This window comes from Limanda limanda, chromosome 12 (assembly GCF_963576545.1).
Source record: "Limanda limanda chromosome 12, fLimLim1.1, whole genome shotgun sequence".
NCBI lineage: Eukaryota > Metazoa > Chordata > Actinopteri > Pleuronectiformes > Pleuronectidae > Limanda > Limanda limanda.
The window spans coordinates 14,705,678-14,722,670 of NC_083647.1; the positions used below are offsets into that span (position 1 = coordinate 14,705,678).

General features: G+C 41.0%; 1 protein-coding gene across 1 annotated transcript in view; it reads right to left on the minus strand.

The window, feature by feature from the left end:
* asap2a (ArfGAP with SH3 domain, ankyrin repeat and PH domain 2a) overlaps nt 1-16,993 on the minus strand; it is a 52,656-nt gene that overhangs the window by 27,380 nt on the left and 8,283 nt on the right. Inside the window, exon 2 of the mRNA XM_061083273.1 lies at nt 5,985-6,057. Coding sequence (XP_060939256.1) covers nt 5,985-6,057 — 73 coding nt within the window. The remainder of the gene's footprint in view (nt 1-5,984; nt 6,058-16,993) is intronic.

Here is a 16,993-nt window from a genome sequence, read left to right on the forward strand (position 1 = left end):
TAGCGCTGCACAATCTATAATAAAAACGTGCTCTTGATTCATGCCTCTATGCAATTTCATTTCAAAAGGAAAACAGTTTTGCAGCATTTTCATTAGGAACATCAGTTGCATCACAACAAGTGCTGCTACTTTCCTCGATATATGACCACATGATACAGAGCAGCAGACACCGGCAGGAAGGAGAATAAATCTAATGGGCGAGTCAAAAATGTAAAAGTAGCTTCAATCAGAGAGGAGGAGCGAGCTACAGAGGTCTGCTCAATTAACTTATCTCTACCAACACATTTTGTTCGCATCAAACGCTGACTCAAGTTACATCCCTCTTCACACTCCTTCAGATGTGTAAGATTTAATAAACCTAACATTTTCTGACATTAGCACTTTATATTTCAGGTAAATTGGGAGTCTCTAGACAAGGCCAGGTGAGTTGAGATTGTTTATATGGCAACATTAAGACAAAGCCATTTGAAGTGCTTTACAGGGGCAGGTTTATAGTATATATATAAAACTGCTGAAAATCCTTCCATCTTCTCAGTCATCACCCCTAACCAAGTCTCTGCACCAGTTGGAAACCCATAAACTAACCGTGACCGAAGTCTCCCAGCGCGTCTTAAGTCGGACTAATCTACTGCGATGTTAGGCCCAGATGATTCTACTTAATACAATTCACGCCTTACTAGACAGCTGATAGCAGCTAATGCCATTGGGACGGTGATGGAGCGAGGGCTGGAGCACAGGGGACGGTTGCTATGACGACGCTCACCGAGAGACATGACAGAAACGAAGGGGGTTTGCAGAGTGATAGGAGACACGAGGGAGGGACGGAAAAAGGGAAAAGAGGGGTGATGGAGGGGTAGGGTCAAAATGTGAGGATACACTAAAAGACTCGTGCAGCTATATCATGAATCGGCTGTTCGGAAACAAGCACACACGCACACACACACACAGACAGACACACACCGGTAGATTAAAAAGCAGCCAGACACAGATTGTCAGATGTGGCAGGTTTATAAATGAAGCCGGATCATGTCTCAGCAGCAGAGATATCCATCATGTTATTAAAAGGGGAAAGCTGAGGCCCTCTGAGTCACTACCTGCAGACCTCCTCACATCAGACAAATCTAATTTAAGTCTCCAAACATCAACTGAAGCAATAAGTGAGCTGGATGATAAGGCTCCCATGAAACTCTGTGCACAAAGAGCCTTTGGTATCATGTGCCTAGGATTGCTGATTTTTTCCCCCTCATCACAACTAGAAATAAGAGAAACCAAGTCATTTTATTCTACTAAATAACATATTATAGTAGTAAGTAAAATAACCAATGTCGGGTTCCCAGAACCAGCATGCTGCATATTTTGTCTGACCAAAATACGAAATCTTCAGGTATATTAAACCAGACTGTCACATTTGATAAGATCGTTCTTTGCTGAATAAGTTAAAATTAACTTAAATAATTGTGTGTTAACAAACAAAAAATATTTTAAGCAATAAAACCAAAGTCAAAACAAAAAACACCCTGTTACGATAAATATTACATTAAAAATTAAATAATTAGTCAATACATTTTCAAATAAATTTTTTTTAATCTGTTTTGAGTTTGTTTTTCTTACTCTTCTCAACTCAGACTCTGGACCAATGTAACCGGCATATTTCACCCGTTTGTGGCTCAAAGCAGTGAGAGGGGACATATGAGATATCGACTTCAATCATCGTCAAGTGTCAGACACCGACCCTCACCACACACCCACAGTCCACTGTTTACACATCAGCTCCCACTGTTTGGCTGTGGCTCGGAGCCAACAGGGCGGCGGCCTGCTGTTGTTTTTGAAGTGGCACAAAAGAGCCCTCAGCTCTGCTTTTCAAGATAAACAGCACAACCACCCCCCCTGGGCTGCTCAGTGAGTACATGCATGTTTGCTGAAACGGGAACTAAACACATCACACATGCAGCTTCTAGTACGGAGCAGCTTTGAACCTTAAAAGATTGATATGATGCACTCTGGTGGTTTATGAGAGAGAAAGGAAACAGGGAACGTTGGGGTCCTATATCACATCATATATAGCAGCACATTAGCACCACATTTTGAGATAATTCTATGCAAAACCAAAGATCATTGCATAGCCCTGTTTTCTCTTTCTGTTCATCTACAACCCCCGATCCCTTTAAACAGTGGCATGTACAACAAAGTTGCCCAGATCTGCTGCCTTCAAGGAAATGAAGGTGGCAGAGAAAGAGAAAATTATTCTTTTTGCTTGACTTCTGGAAACAATGACCGTGTGTTTACTGGAGGACAGAGACATAACACTGTCGAACACATAAACTATTTACTCCAAACTACACGAATTGCTAATACCCAGTTGTGCACAACATTCTTTGACGCATCGCCTACCGTCTCTCTCACACACACACCCACACACACCCACACACACCCACACACACACTTGTAGAGGCGTCTGTTGGGGATTATCTAACATCCCAAAGGCCTGTTTTGCAACTTCTTCCATCTGACACACACACACAGAGTTTAATCACCAGGTAGCAGACTGGCCTCTGCTTCCTCTCCCCGTCTCTCCCACACTCATTCCCTCACACATGGCTCCATCAGTCCTGGTCAGCCGACGTTCTGACACTCACTAAAACAATGTGAAGCCGACCTCAGATCTATTTCATATCTCTCTAAACACTCTGTGAAAACAACTCTGGACTCCGTGTCCACTTGGCAATATGGCGACCGGCCGACAGAGAGAAGGGAGGGTTAGTTTGAGATTGATACCAAGGTCATGGTCTGTTAATATGAAACATACATCAGTTATATTAGCAAAGCATAACGACAGGAAACAGCAGGAAATTGTTAGCCTGGCGAAAAACTCCTTTGATCCAAATCAAAGAAAGCAGATATAACATTAATTAAAGAGATTTAGAAGTGCTAGTCAGTTATTATAAAGTAATCGTTTATGAATTGTAATCAAGTTCGAAATAATCGTGATCTTGATATTTAAATCATATCGCCCAGTCCTAATGCTAAGCTAACTTTCCAGTAGTTCATGAGTGATGTCAAACTTTATATTTAACCTACTGAAGGTAAGCAAATAAGCGTATTTTCTAAAAATATTGTCTAAAATTACTAATTAAATACAAATATACATTGTTCTCTGTTTCATTTCATTAGACTTTTTCTGTGTTCTTCCTCCTTTACTTCCCCTCAGGGTTTTTCCCTCCGACATCCATCCAGTGTAATTACATTAGCACTTGTGGGATTCCCATTTTCTTGGTTATTAAGATAGAAATTCTTGCGGCATGTGCAGCAGCGAAATGGAGGACATTCTAGAAGGCATCAAATTCAGTTTTTTCCTTAAAAAGCAATAGGTGAGTGCAGCATTATTCAGACACTCCATCCAGCTATCCTGCCGACCAATTGGTGCGATAGCATGAACACGGTGTTCACTCGTCTGCCTTGGGTCATTATCTGTTCAGCAGCTTTGGCAGGTCTGTCCTGGTGGCTGTGCTTGATCAGCTCCAGCTTCTTCAGGGGGTTGAGATGCTGCTGCTGGTTTATTCATCGAAACCCTTCTCGCTGACAAACCTGACAGGCTCCTGCAGCAACTCAGGGCCCTCTCTCTCTATAAGCTTCACCTGAATCACCCTTTCTCTGTTTTCCTTCTCTCTGGGTCAAGCCATAGACTGTCTGCAAAGCAGCACAGGTTGTAATTGCTCAGCCTCTCAGGTTCACACTAACATGGCAGTCTTCATTATCGCCCGTTCTATCCTCCTCCTTCTCTGCTTCCTCCTCATCATTTCCTTGTTTCCAAAAATATCCCTGCACGTTCATGAGAATGACAGCCAGTGACACTAAAAGATAATTCTCTGTGTATTGATGCAGTCAGCGTCGAGACTCCCTGTGTGTACCTCATTATTCAGGCTTTATCCCAGCATCCTCTCTGGAGAACATTAAGACTTCTCTGTGCGTTCACTCTCTCAGTATTTTCAGTTAATGCATGTTGTCATTACATTTTTCGTAGTGCAACTTCGCCGTATTTGGATTTTTAGATTACGATTTTAGTTTTGTTCAATTTGGTTGTCTCTTCCCTTATATTTGCTTTTAAAACCACAACAGTGTGTTTGCAAGATTCAGCTCTTTAACTACAAATGAACAGCATCTTTCACATTTTTACAAACCACTTCAAGTGCAATACATTTTATACGTAGTTTGCTTGTTGATTGACTTGAAATGTCTCAACTGTATTAAGTCTGATATATTATAAAGAAATGAAATACATATAGAGGATGTCTGAAATTATTGGAAAATATCTGAAAAACCGCCACACTGTTACCTATTTCCACATTTGACAACCTAGTTTCAGGTTACTTGATAAATACAAGTCTAATATTCACTATCCTTGTAGCCCTGTTTTGGTCTACACCAGTTCCTGTGGGGAATACCTGGCTCTTTAGCTGCTAAATACTACAATTGCCAACTTTGTCTGTGTACCATTTGGTGCAGTGATGTGCAATGCGGAAAAAAACTGCCTGATGTGATAGTGACCACAACACTATGAGAGTGAAAGAACAGTAGAGTTCAGGGTCACCAAGCCGAATCTAGCTAATAATTCTCTATTAGTAAGATCAGTTACTATAACATTACACTGTTATTTGATCAATTATTAATACAATAACATTGATTCATGCACCCTTAAGTACACAAGATCTAAGATAAATGGTGTAAAATAGCAGACTCTTCTTTATATAGGATACTCACTATTATTTTTCATTCATATTTAAGTCTGTATCTTGCTCTAGAGATGCAAAGTCATCCAGGTTAAATACAAAACAGATGAGACTTGGCAGCATTTCCATAATAACTGTTGTTAACAAAAAGTGACCCAGGTTACCGTGAGTTTTTCTCGGTAGACCTGTAAATAACAGCTTTGTGGCTTTTCCACAGACTAAACACTGTTTGTACTGTAAACACTGACAGAAATCTGGACAAGTCTCGGGTTTCAAGGCAAAAGGGTTGGTTTTCTTCCTCCTGGGTTTTCCAGCAGCAGATTATCTTGTTCATTATGAAAACAAAACCTAGCTACCTCTCATTCTTAAGCATGTGCGTCCTGCTGCACTAAGCACACACATTCAAATGAAGGCAATGTATCGACAATGGTGGTTTTCATTTTGGCAGCTGAACAGTGTGAGAAAACCAAACAGGTTAATCTTCTACATACACTACTGAGTCGATACCCAAACAGTATCACACTGAGAGTCTGGCCACTAGGAGCCTACGTGTAAAGGACATATGTGTAAATGCATTTTCAGTAGTGAGGTGAAGTGAGAACACAAGTGTGTGTCCATGCCTCAGCACCCACACACAAACACAGTGGGTGCCCCTCCCCAGCTGTTCCTCTGGGGGTCTGGATCAGGCAGCTGTCCCTCTGGCCTAAACAGAGCCCACTCTGTTCTGAAAAAGGCATGCTCAGCACATTGTTCAGAGGTCTCTCTCCCTCTCTCTCCCTCTCTCTCCCTCAGCGGGGTACTGTCAGGCAGGCCAAACAAAAGACACTGGAAACACCCAACACTGGCACAGCCAGCCACAATGAGCATGGTAATAACACACAGTCAGACAGATGCAAAAAAACTACACTCCCTTCCCCTCCCTTAGAGACAGGAAACAAAGGCTCTGCAGATGTAATTAATAATTATTTACATGTTGAATCTATTGTGCAATATTTGTGTATTAAACTTATAATGCTGGGATTTATGTAAAGAAAAAAACATTCAGAGACACCAAAGCTCATGGGGGTTTTCAAATTGCTTGCTTTATGTAAAAAAAATAAACATTCTTTATTGTTAAAAGTGTAGGGAAAATATATATTTTCAAAATAAATAAATAAAACATCAAATGGGCCAACAGCTGGATTGAAATGGGACTGAGTTTGAAATGTCTCTTCAGGTTTCTGGCTAAAGTGTGAATGTAAAGACAGGAGGACTCACCCAGACCAGACGTGTAGATGGCTTTCACAGACTTCTTCATCTTGTACAGAACACTGCGGTCCACATCCAGAGCCTGGCCAGACAAACAGAGGGAGACCGGGAGATGAGGAATTGGATAAAATCATTCAAGCACCAGATAGTAAGTTAGCCAATTACTGTCGGTCAAATGCGAATATTTTTTATAGATGGTGATGAATAAAGAAGTGTACGACTGCTGCCTGTACAACTGCATTGCAGAAAAATGTATAGAAGAAACTGCGTCAAAGTGCAAAAACTTCATTAGTGGGCATACTCCAGAATATGTCACAGACAGCAAAGGTCCATATTCAGCTAATAAAACCACAGCCAGTGTGTGTGTGTGTTCATGTGAACTACCTCAATGAAGCCATAGGTTGTTACTAACATTATAATTATATTGTCAATTTGTTGTTTTTAAGTTCAATTATTATTTGTTTAGTTTGAAGTTTCAATTATTAAAAGTTTGTTGTTTCAAGTTTGTGTTGACAAAGTAATGCTAATTTATTTTTGTTTCTTGTTCTTGTCTAATATTCTTTCTGACTCAAGACTCAAAGAGCTCAAACCTCAATGCTCAGCTTCATATAGAAGTGCATTAAACACCAGACACTACAATCTATTCTTATATGACAGCCTTGCAGTCACATCTCAGTATCTGTAAACTGTCCATAAACTGGTCAGCAAGAGATTGATTGAACAGTTTTGTAATGAGTGTGTTGTAGCTGAAATATATGATATTGTGTGTTGTTCCTGTTATTTTGTACACACTCATTATAGGTGTCTGCATGTAGAAGATATAGTTTGTGTGTTGTCTCTATGCAATCTCTCCACTCGTGCTGCATCTAATGCATTATTCAAGGCAAAGCTAAGAATAGACCAGAGCTCCCATGTCAGTCATTATGTTAGTATCTGTGAATGTCTATACATGTGTGTGTGTGTGTGTGTGTTCATCAGTGTAATAGCTTGTAGGACAGGACCAGTGAAAATCTGAGGTCCCTTAAATGAAGAGCAATGTTCGTGAGTTGTATGTCTGCACAACACACACACAAACACACACACACACACACACACACACACACACGCACATACACAAACAAACCTATGAATACCAAGCCACAAATGCACAAGCACACACACACACGTACACACAGACACGTCTGCATTAATCTCAGACCCACACAGGAACCAAGACAAACACCAGAAAGTCCAGCGCAGACAATGTACCACTATATCAGCGTTGAGAGAGCGAGTCTCTTGAGATCAGGGGGATTTTTGGGAAATTAGCTTTTAGGGACTTTATTATGAAGGTCCGCCCAACCGGGTCAAAGTCAGACGCCACTTTCCCCCACGCTGCTCCCAATCTGAGTGACACATATCAAATCTCCCAGACCCTCTGAAAACAAAAACACACAATGGCTCCCATTCAGTTGCTATATACACAAACACCAACACTGTACACTAGAACCAGGGCGATGGCGAATGCTGATATAAGGTAAAAAAAATATACAAATATAGATATATGGCAGAGAAAACACAAATACAACCAAATACATAGAACTTGAATCAAGAAAATAAACACAAATGAACATCTGTTCTGCATCGTCTGTGTAAAAATATCACTGCATATCAGCAAATACACACACACACAATCTCTTTCCAGCACAAGATATGATGACAAAACGTATTAAATTATGTTTTAATATTGAGGCTTTGAGCGATTTTCTATTGGAAAGTGGTGGAACTGCTCAGCCCTTATTTCCCCCAGCGTCATATTTCTCTCACACGCACACACACATACACACACACACAAACACACACAAAGGCAGAAGTGACTTTGAAGGGTAAGTGACAGTTAAATGAAGTATAACTGGCTTTAGAGACACAGTTCTCAGAGAAATGACAAAACCTGTCACAATGAGCTCTTCCACTATCAGCAGTAGCTCTGAGGGGCGACCTACGACTTGTAAAAGATAGCTTGTTGAGGCATACAGTTACACTGACTGAACAGACCCAGTGAAGAGGATACAATCATCTAAATGATGAGGAACGAGGGATCTGATCAAACTAAAACCACATTCATCAAGATTTAACATCTGTTTTAATGTCCGTTTTAATTAATTCATGCATGTTTCTCCACCAGCCACTGTCTAATTTATACTGGAACAGATCTGAATTAAGCAGTAAGTGTAACACAGAAGCTACTTGTTCCTCTGTGTTGAAGTAATACTTTCAGTACGGTAGTTCTCGTTCCCTCAGCTCCTGTTGAATGACTCATCTGCTACTCTCCCATTAGTCTTGTCTGGCTCAGACAGACTCTCTGACTGTAGCGCAGGCCCCACACAGCTATGCACTTGTATGCATACCCTTATACAGGTAAAAACAAAGGTAGAGACAAAGCGTGAGGGCAGTAGGTCCTTTACAAAACCACACTCACATCTCTCTGTGTCTACAATGCGAACGCAACCCACCCACACAAAGACTTTGAAAAAGGGTAACTGGAGAAAACCACAGTTTTTCTTCTCAAAACTGATATCCCCTTTGGTTTGTACATTAAATCTAATGTCGTAGTACAGAGAGCAAAAGCAATAAAGCATTTCTGCTTGTATCTGAGCTGGTGAGCTCGACAGGAGACGTGCATTCATTTCCTGTTCGTCAGTCTCCATGCAGCCTTTGATCGTAGTGTAGCTGGGCCAACGCAAGTAAAGAATAATGAAATAAGGGATCAATGTGCCAGTTATTTCCTCGATTAATCCCTTAATCTGTTTTCTAAACAATGTCAGGAAACAGTCAAGCCGGTCCTAATTTCCACAGCTCGTGGTAGTAGTGGCTTTAAAAGTCCTAGAAGCAGAGAAAAAGCCACATTTATATTTTAGAAGTGTTCATTTGAATGATTAGTCCATTATCAAAATAGTAATACCTCAGCAAACACCCAAACCTAAAAATGAAAAATACAGTCAAAACAATGAATAAGTTCAGACACATTGTGACATTTTTAAGTTTGATGTAATTCAGTGTGTTTATAAGAAAATCACTTGCATGCTAAGCTCTCTCTAAACTACACCAGTCGTCTGTGTGTGTATTTTTAAAACAAGCCTATAAAAAGCTGTTGATTGTCGTTTATTAATTGATGATCTGATGGAGAGCGAATGCATTCCGGCAGAGTTGATGTGAGGTCAAACACGGGTGAGCTACTGAAGTGAAAAGTGCAAGGAATCAATTAGACACCAGACACGCTAAATCAGCTAGAACGTGATGAGCCTTCCTGTTGGTTGTTGTCTGAGCTTAATTGTCTTCTTGTAGTTAAAGGAAGTATTACTGCTGAGTTGAATACCTTTATCACTATCTCCACACGGTGAGAACAAAAGGAGACAAGTAAAAAAGCAGCACTCTACATGGCTCTCTGGCAGTAGCATGACTGTTTCTGTGATGGATAACAAGCCTACCAGATAAGAGATTTATAGCAATCTGTTCACATTTCTGTAGCATATGTTGCATCATCACAGTCAGATGGCAGCTACTGCCAGTCTTCTCCTAAACAGCTTTATTTTATTAGGGGTTATAGTACTTATATTATAGCTATTTATCATTAAATATGTTCAGTTTAAACCGATCAAATGTTCAAAATAAGCTGCGTGAAACAAAATGACACATGTCAATGTTGAGAAAATTGCATTGAACACATTTTCATATAATTTTTAATTTTTTTTTTCCTTTTTATTGAAGACTATTCTTACTCAAGTATCTTTGTATTGTCTTTTAATCATCTTTGTATCATTCAAATTGTAAAATATGTTTCTCCAGGATATTTGCAGTTACAATCTGTATTTCTTATGGGTATGTGTGTGTTTAATTAATTAATTTTACGTAATTATTACTAATTTTAAATGATGTCATATTTCCTCTTTCGTTTGCTTTATACCTTTATTGAAAACATATTGTTGAAAAAAAAAATGTAATAATATCTGCACCTACAAATTTACAGCACCGGAGAGTTTACAAAAAGTAGCCTGTCACACATTCTACTTTATGTTGTGGCTTTTATAGCCCAATCAATAATGGGTTTGTTGAGGCTGCTATGATACTGGTATTTAGAAGAAAATTGCAATAAAATACCCATGAACAAGCTTTTCTAATGAGCTCTCTTTTCATTTTTGATAACAATTTCAATTAAGAAATACAGTGAAAAGGATATTTTGGAAATTTGAACTTGTCACTACCAAGTATCTTTGGCTCTGTACTTCAGTTTGTTATAATTCATCAGTGGAAACCTACAGACAAATCTGCAACCAACTTATGTGGCTTCAAGCATCACACGAACATTGACTTGGACATCACAGCTCCAACCAACCCAAAGTCCCTCTCTCTCACACACACACACACAATCAGGCAGTATCACGCTCCAGCAGACCCTTTCAATCTACAGAGAGTGGTCTGCACGGGAACAGGGGGGAAGACAAGAGAGGGGGACAGCCAGGCGGGGTAATAAACCAGCTGAACACAACAAATCACTCACACACTCTCTCACACACACACTGGCCTCTTAAATCACTTTCACACATTTCCACTGCTCTCCAGGGTTGAGCGGAGTGACTCTACACTGAGCACCAGGCCACCTTTTGTGCGAGCCCTCTTGTTTGCAGCACAAGCCGCTCTAAAATTAGACACTTTTAACCCAAAAAGAAGTATTCACAGCGAGAGGGGAATTCCACTGTTGTGTAGCGCAGGATCAGAGCTAAATCCCCTCACAATAGGCCTGGCCTCTGAGCCTGGAGCTGCTTCACAAGCACACTTCATAAGACATTATTGCGAGGTCAGCACTTTTCTTCTCCTAATAGCGGCTCAAAGTACAGTGGCTCTTTTCTCCCTGTCCTGCTGACCTCAGTGGACTGAGCAAGAGGAGGAGAAAAACCACAAACTGAATTGAATTAGTCCTCTTAATGTAAGACATCGTCATCATCATCATCATCATTGTGATTACAATCGGGCACCATCTGCTGCAGCCTGTCTACAGAGGCTAACCCAACACTGCTGGGTCAGGGAGGTCGTTGCCACGGCGATCTGTTCATTTATGTTACTGAATTGTAGAGTACCTTGTGTCAGGTTACCAATCTCTGAAAGTGCAGTGCAGAGAGATAATATCTAATGTGTGTTCGGAGATGGAGAGAGAGGGAAAGAAGATACTGTGAGTTTAACTCATGTTGAGGAAGTTCAGAGAACAGGATGAATTAACATTCAGAGACAAGCAGGTGACCATGTCGTCGAACAGTTTGGTATTTCTGAATGAAAATATAGAACTAATTTGAGAGGATGAATAAAATGTGAACCAAGGAAAGGAATAATGAAAAGTAAAGGAGAGTTGATCCTGCAGATTTCCCTCCCTTAGTGTTCACAACCACTTCCTCTTACCACAACTAACTTTGGGAAGGAAAACACAGTGTAAAACAGGAAACCAAATCCTGAATGAGCGAGTATTTTTGACTGCTGAGTGAGCACAACGTTCAACTCAAAGCACCCAAACCAAATCCAATACGGCCATCGTGCTTGGATCGGCATTTGACAGATTCTTCATAACCACAACAAGTAGGGGAAATTTGCAAAGGAGGTAAAACACTAAAGTCCCTTCATACGGCCACAACCGAAGAAGAATGCAGAATTAATCTTGAATACCAAACAAGGTAGGGATATGAACTTTCAGAGAAAAGAAGAAAAGTAGACCATTTTGGGATTGTGGTACACTGGCATAACAATCCATTCACTGACCATGAAGTAGTACCTCTCCATTGCCTGTTAAAATGCAGGTGGGATGAATTAGATAACCATTTGACTTAGGCTATTAAACTGCTAAATACAATGATTAATGGCTTCTTTATAAAAAGGTCAGAAGAAACACCTGACAAGGACCAATGCAAACCCACAGCATCCTGCTTTTAATGCTAATGCAACAACATAATGATGAGCCAACATACAGTTCCCCTCCAGTCTAGAAGGTGATGGTACAAAAAGGCTGACGTATAAAGCGGACATGCAAGGCAGACATGATAATTTCTTCAACACTGCAAAAACATGGAAGAGATTCAAGTCCTGCTGCTGTTGATCGTGAATCACTGCCTCGAATATTAGGAAATTCAGTCAATGTCGGAAAAGAGACAAGCTTTCGTAGCAACGACCTTCAAAATGCCTGAAATGCAAGAACAACATGATTGGCTGAAGCTGAAAACCTCAAAGTTCCTACAAAGGTTCCTATTTCTGGGGGGGAAGTTCCCACAGTCAAAATGCAGCTAAATTAACCTATATTTGTAGAGCACTTTTCTTTGAAGTTACAAATTGAAAGGATAGAGAAAGGACAGAAACAATAAAACATTACATAATATAAAATACCATCATATTTAAATTCAAGGTATAAAAGATATTCAGTTTATTTAAAAAAAGAAAGAATAGCAGAAAGAAGCTAGCAGCACCAATCTTTTGTTCTTTGTCCTCTACAAGCCATAATCACAAATTCAAATCTTTTTCAGTCCTAATTGACAATGGGTCGTTTTAAGCAACTCGTGAGTCTAGTGTCTGAGCTGGTGTTGAGACAAAAAGAGCTCACTCCACTCAGTGGGACAGGGAGGGGAGCAAGACGCCCCGGGCTACAACAGAAGTGAGTTCAGCTAACGAGCCTGTTTAATCTCAGCGCTCTCTAACATCGTCCTCCGCTGTCTGAAGAAGAAAGACATTCCTGGATGATTGCATGCTGCACTGACTGACAGACGAGGCAGAGACCCAGCCCCATTGTTCCTGCTGACCAGCTATCTGCTGATGACAGCATGTCTGCTTAGCAAGATGCTTTCCCGCTTCTCTCAGAGGCCCCTTCGCCATACAACCCACTCACACACACACACACACACTCACTCACTCACACATGTTCAATTTGAACAATCCAAGAAATCCCCCATGTCTGCAGTATTACTGTTGTCATCACTACACACTTCTTTAAATCTCTCTCATACACACACACACACACAAACACACTCCGTTGTTTTTTCTAATCCTCCCTGACCCTTTAATCCATCCCTCTGCGACAGTCATGTGAGGAAACAATCTGCCATATACGATGAAAATCAGACATAAGAAGGCGATTGGCTTGGTTGTAATCACCCAATTTATTTGGTGTGGTTACAGTATCTGTGCAGCTGGTAACGTGTTGTAATCCTTATTTCATTGAGATAACAGATGTTACACGATGAAAAACAAACTTTACTCCTCAGAGAGAACTTCTAAGGTCTCGTATAACTTCCACACACTCATAAAAAGCCCTGGTTTTGAAGTGAAAATCAAAGGGAAGATTTGACATCTTGTTATTTCACCACTGTGCCGTGGTGAGCCCACAGGGTTTGGAGAAGCAGTACAATGTTAAACCAGATCTCTGACTGAGACAGATGTAATCGATTTTCCTCTTTGATCAATTTTCAGATCAGTAACGGCAAATGGCAGTGGCACGTTCACAATGTCACTCCCTCACCATCGCTCGAAAATATTACAGATGAGATTTGGATGTAGAGGAGTCAGTGTGCTTCAAACATGTTTTTGGAATTGTCAACCAGCAACCAAAAACCCATCCTCAGGTTCATTATTTTAATTTGGGTCATTACTAAGAAATATTGACATGCTCCAATGTTCAGAAAAAGCATCACTTTCCTCAAACTGTTCATTGCATCAGCCTCTTTTCTCAGACCCAACTGTAAGGGTTCTGGGCTACCTTCTTGATCTTTTTAAATGCACATGCCTGTAATCAGGGAAACCAACAGGAGACCATGTGACATCACAATTTTCTTTTCACTTGGAAGTATGGCTTTTTTGCTTTGCAGACTTTTAAATACACAGGAAACCTTTATAACCCACTGGAAGAAAGAAAGTCAGAAGGCATCATTTGTCTTCAATTAAAGACAAAGCCTGTCACTGAACTGTGAAGATGGGTTCTCTTAGCTCCTGCTCCATGTCCTCTTCCAACACAGCAGCACATTGCATCTTTTTTAGGTGTTAACAGAGAGGACACATAACACCAGAATAAAATGGTGTAATGACATGCTGGTGTGAAATGTTGATGTCCAAAACCTCAACTCCTAAATGTGCTCCTAAATGGCTGACAACAGTTATGCTAGGTCACCTGTAAGCAATCTGCGGATCTCGTCCTCCACATTGCAGACACACGTCAGCTTTTCTGCAGGTGTGGCATGAAAAGCAGCCGCCGCGTCCGGCAGCTCTCAGCCAGACACAAGGCTGCTGTCTACAGCTCCACATGTGCCACACAGGAAGGTCACTCGCTCTGCCTTGACATCCACAAAGAAAAAGGCTGTGACTCGTTCCAAACATGTGTCCAAAATACAGAACAGTTGAGCCCCGCAGGCATATAAGAGAAGACAGATAGTCATCGAGGAAGTTGTATTTTAGCAACATCTATTTAAGGCGTCTATTTTGAAACCAGTCTATGCAGCCAAAACTACAAACCCTCTATAAGAAAAATCAGTCCAAAGTCATCTTTAGAAGTGTTTCATTCACAACTTCTCTCCACGCTGAGTCAGTTAAGTCAATATTTGGATAGAGGTGGGTTCCATTCAGGCGACCGCTAACGGCCCAGGGCTGCAGGGTTTCTCTGTGCTCTCAGACAGCTGAGATGTGTGTAGTCAGCCGGCCCCGAGGCAGCATGGAAAACTCCAGCATGCAAGTTCAGTGCAAGTGTGAGAAGGAGAGAGTGGGTACGGGGGAGTGTGCATATTGCACAAGCTCATTAATACTTGAGCTGATGCAATGTACACTGCACCACAAAGCTGGGATAGCTGTGCTAGTAGTGTTAATGGTCAAATTTATTGCAGCAACATCCACACAAATATATTTTTAGTTTAAATGCACTGTATTTTTTATGTCTGCCGTCCACTGAGTTTTTAAGTCCCTAAAAACAAACAAGTTTGGAAATGCTGCTGGTCGCATTTTAGTTTGAAGTCTCGAGCAGAAACAGGAAACCAATAACTCAGTCGCCTGCACTCACTTTCTAATTGGTTAGTATCATTCTTATCACGAGTCCACTACCAGCGGTGAATGCAAAACACTGCTGACACTTACTGTCAGTAACAGTTCCACCTCATTGTGGGTCCAAGAAAAGAAATCCCTGCTCTCCTACTCTTCATCATTGCTGCTCCTCGTTTTTCTGTAACCAAGCGACCGACTGTATAGACAATCAGCTTACTTCAAAATCGCAATACTTTATTCTAAATTTTACAATAAATCTATACAAGGCCATTTGTAGAGGCAGTTACATGGACTACCAAGCAGCTACAAATGTCTAAAGGTTTAATCTTAAGAATTCAACTTTTTCTTAATATTTGAACTCTATTCTCCAAATGCATAATGCAAAAAAAATCCTATTCTCATACTTTCCTTAAGCATTGCCCTAATCTGTACACACTAGACAGGACCTTTCACTGCAGTTTCTGTTCAGATTTTTCTGTCTGACATCTCATTTACCCAAGCCTTTTGGTATTTTAGCACCGGGACACTTGCTGCTTTTACTGCTCCACAGGGAGCACAACAAAGACCACTGTTGGACCAGTGCCTTGACTGCCAGCTGCCAGAAATCACACTGGGATGACAACATCAGCTGCAATAATTTTAAGTGTCAGAAAAAACAAACTTTCATGTTAACCACTCAGGCCTTTTTCAAGATGTTTTACAAGGTGACAAAACCAGGCAGAACTTTTGTTTCCGTTTGGTTTTCCCAGACTGCTTCAGAGCCTCGTTTTTCTAAAGATCTGGGTTGTGGCAATGTTTTTTGTGTGCGTTTTGTAAGGGGACCCAATGTATAGTTTGTCATTGTTCTCAGCTGATGAGCATTTCTTTACTAAATCTCAAAAAAGCTTAAAAAATGAGGGATAAGTGTGAAATGCACACATCAATCTATGTGTCAGACTTAGTAACAAGATGGATTTCAAAAGCGGCCTAAAGGCACCAAGTTTAAAAACCTGTTCAAATTGTCTCCCCTTCTCTGAGGGGAGTATTTAGTTCAGTTAATAAACTAGCGGGAGGCTGATAAAACCCACATTTAAAGGAGCGGCTGGGAAATAAAGACCAAATGTGCTGCAACTGGAGGGGAAAATCCCATCTGACTTCACATTGGAGTCTCTGTTTGACTCTTTTCACATAGACTTACACTGCCGGTGTCAAGGTAGTAGTCCCAGAGGCAAAACACCAAACGGTTACCAAAACATTTTAGGAAATACGATGAGGCTTGAGAGAGAGAAAGAAAACGATCTGGAAAACACTGCAGTAAAACATTACAGCGAGTGTGACTTTTGTGGGCTCGAGAGCACACTTCAGTCGCAAAAGACTCCTTTTGAACTTCAATGGGAGCTGGAAGCATGAAAAGAGTTTTCCTTGACATAAAACCAGCCCCTCCAGGAGTTTAGACTTCGGGAGAACTCCGTCAGCCGGCTCTGCGGAAGAAACTTGCTGCATTGGTAAAATTAGATTTAAATAGTGCTGCTGCCTATTGTGCAGCCTGAAGAAGTTTAGGGGATTATCAGATAATTTTGGAATTAATACATCATCATATGTGGAAAAAAAGTAGGCTACATTTAGATGCTAATGAGTAGAAACTCCTTGATTTGTCTGTTTAATTCCAGCATCACACAACAGATTTGTTTTGGTCCAAACTGAGTTAGAAACAGGCCACGGAGCCTCTGTTGAAACCCCAACAGTGAAAGTGACAGCAGCACAACACAATTCCGAGGACTCACCCCGTGCACCCCACCCCGGCCCCAAGCAGAGCCGAGTGGCCAGGACTACAAATCAGTGACGGAGTTCATTAATGAAGAGGCAGGGCCTGTCCGCGAACAATGGCCGTCAACAGGAGCTGTCTCAGGCGATCTGGGCCGGGACACTCTGATGGATGAGAGGAACTTTAAGTTCCCATTTATCCCCAGTGCCCCCACTGTCCAGCCCAGTAACCTCTGTGTAGG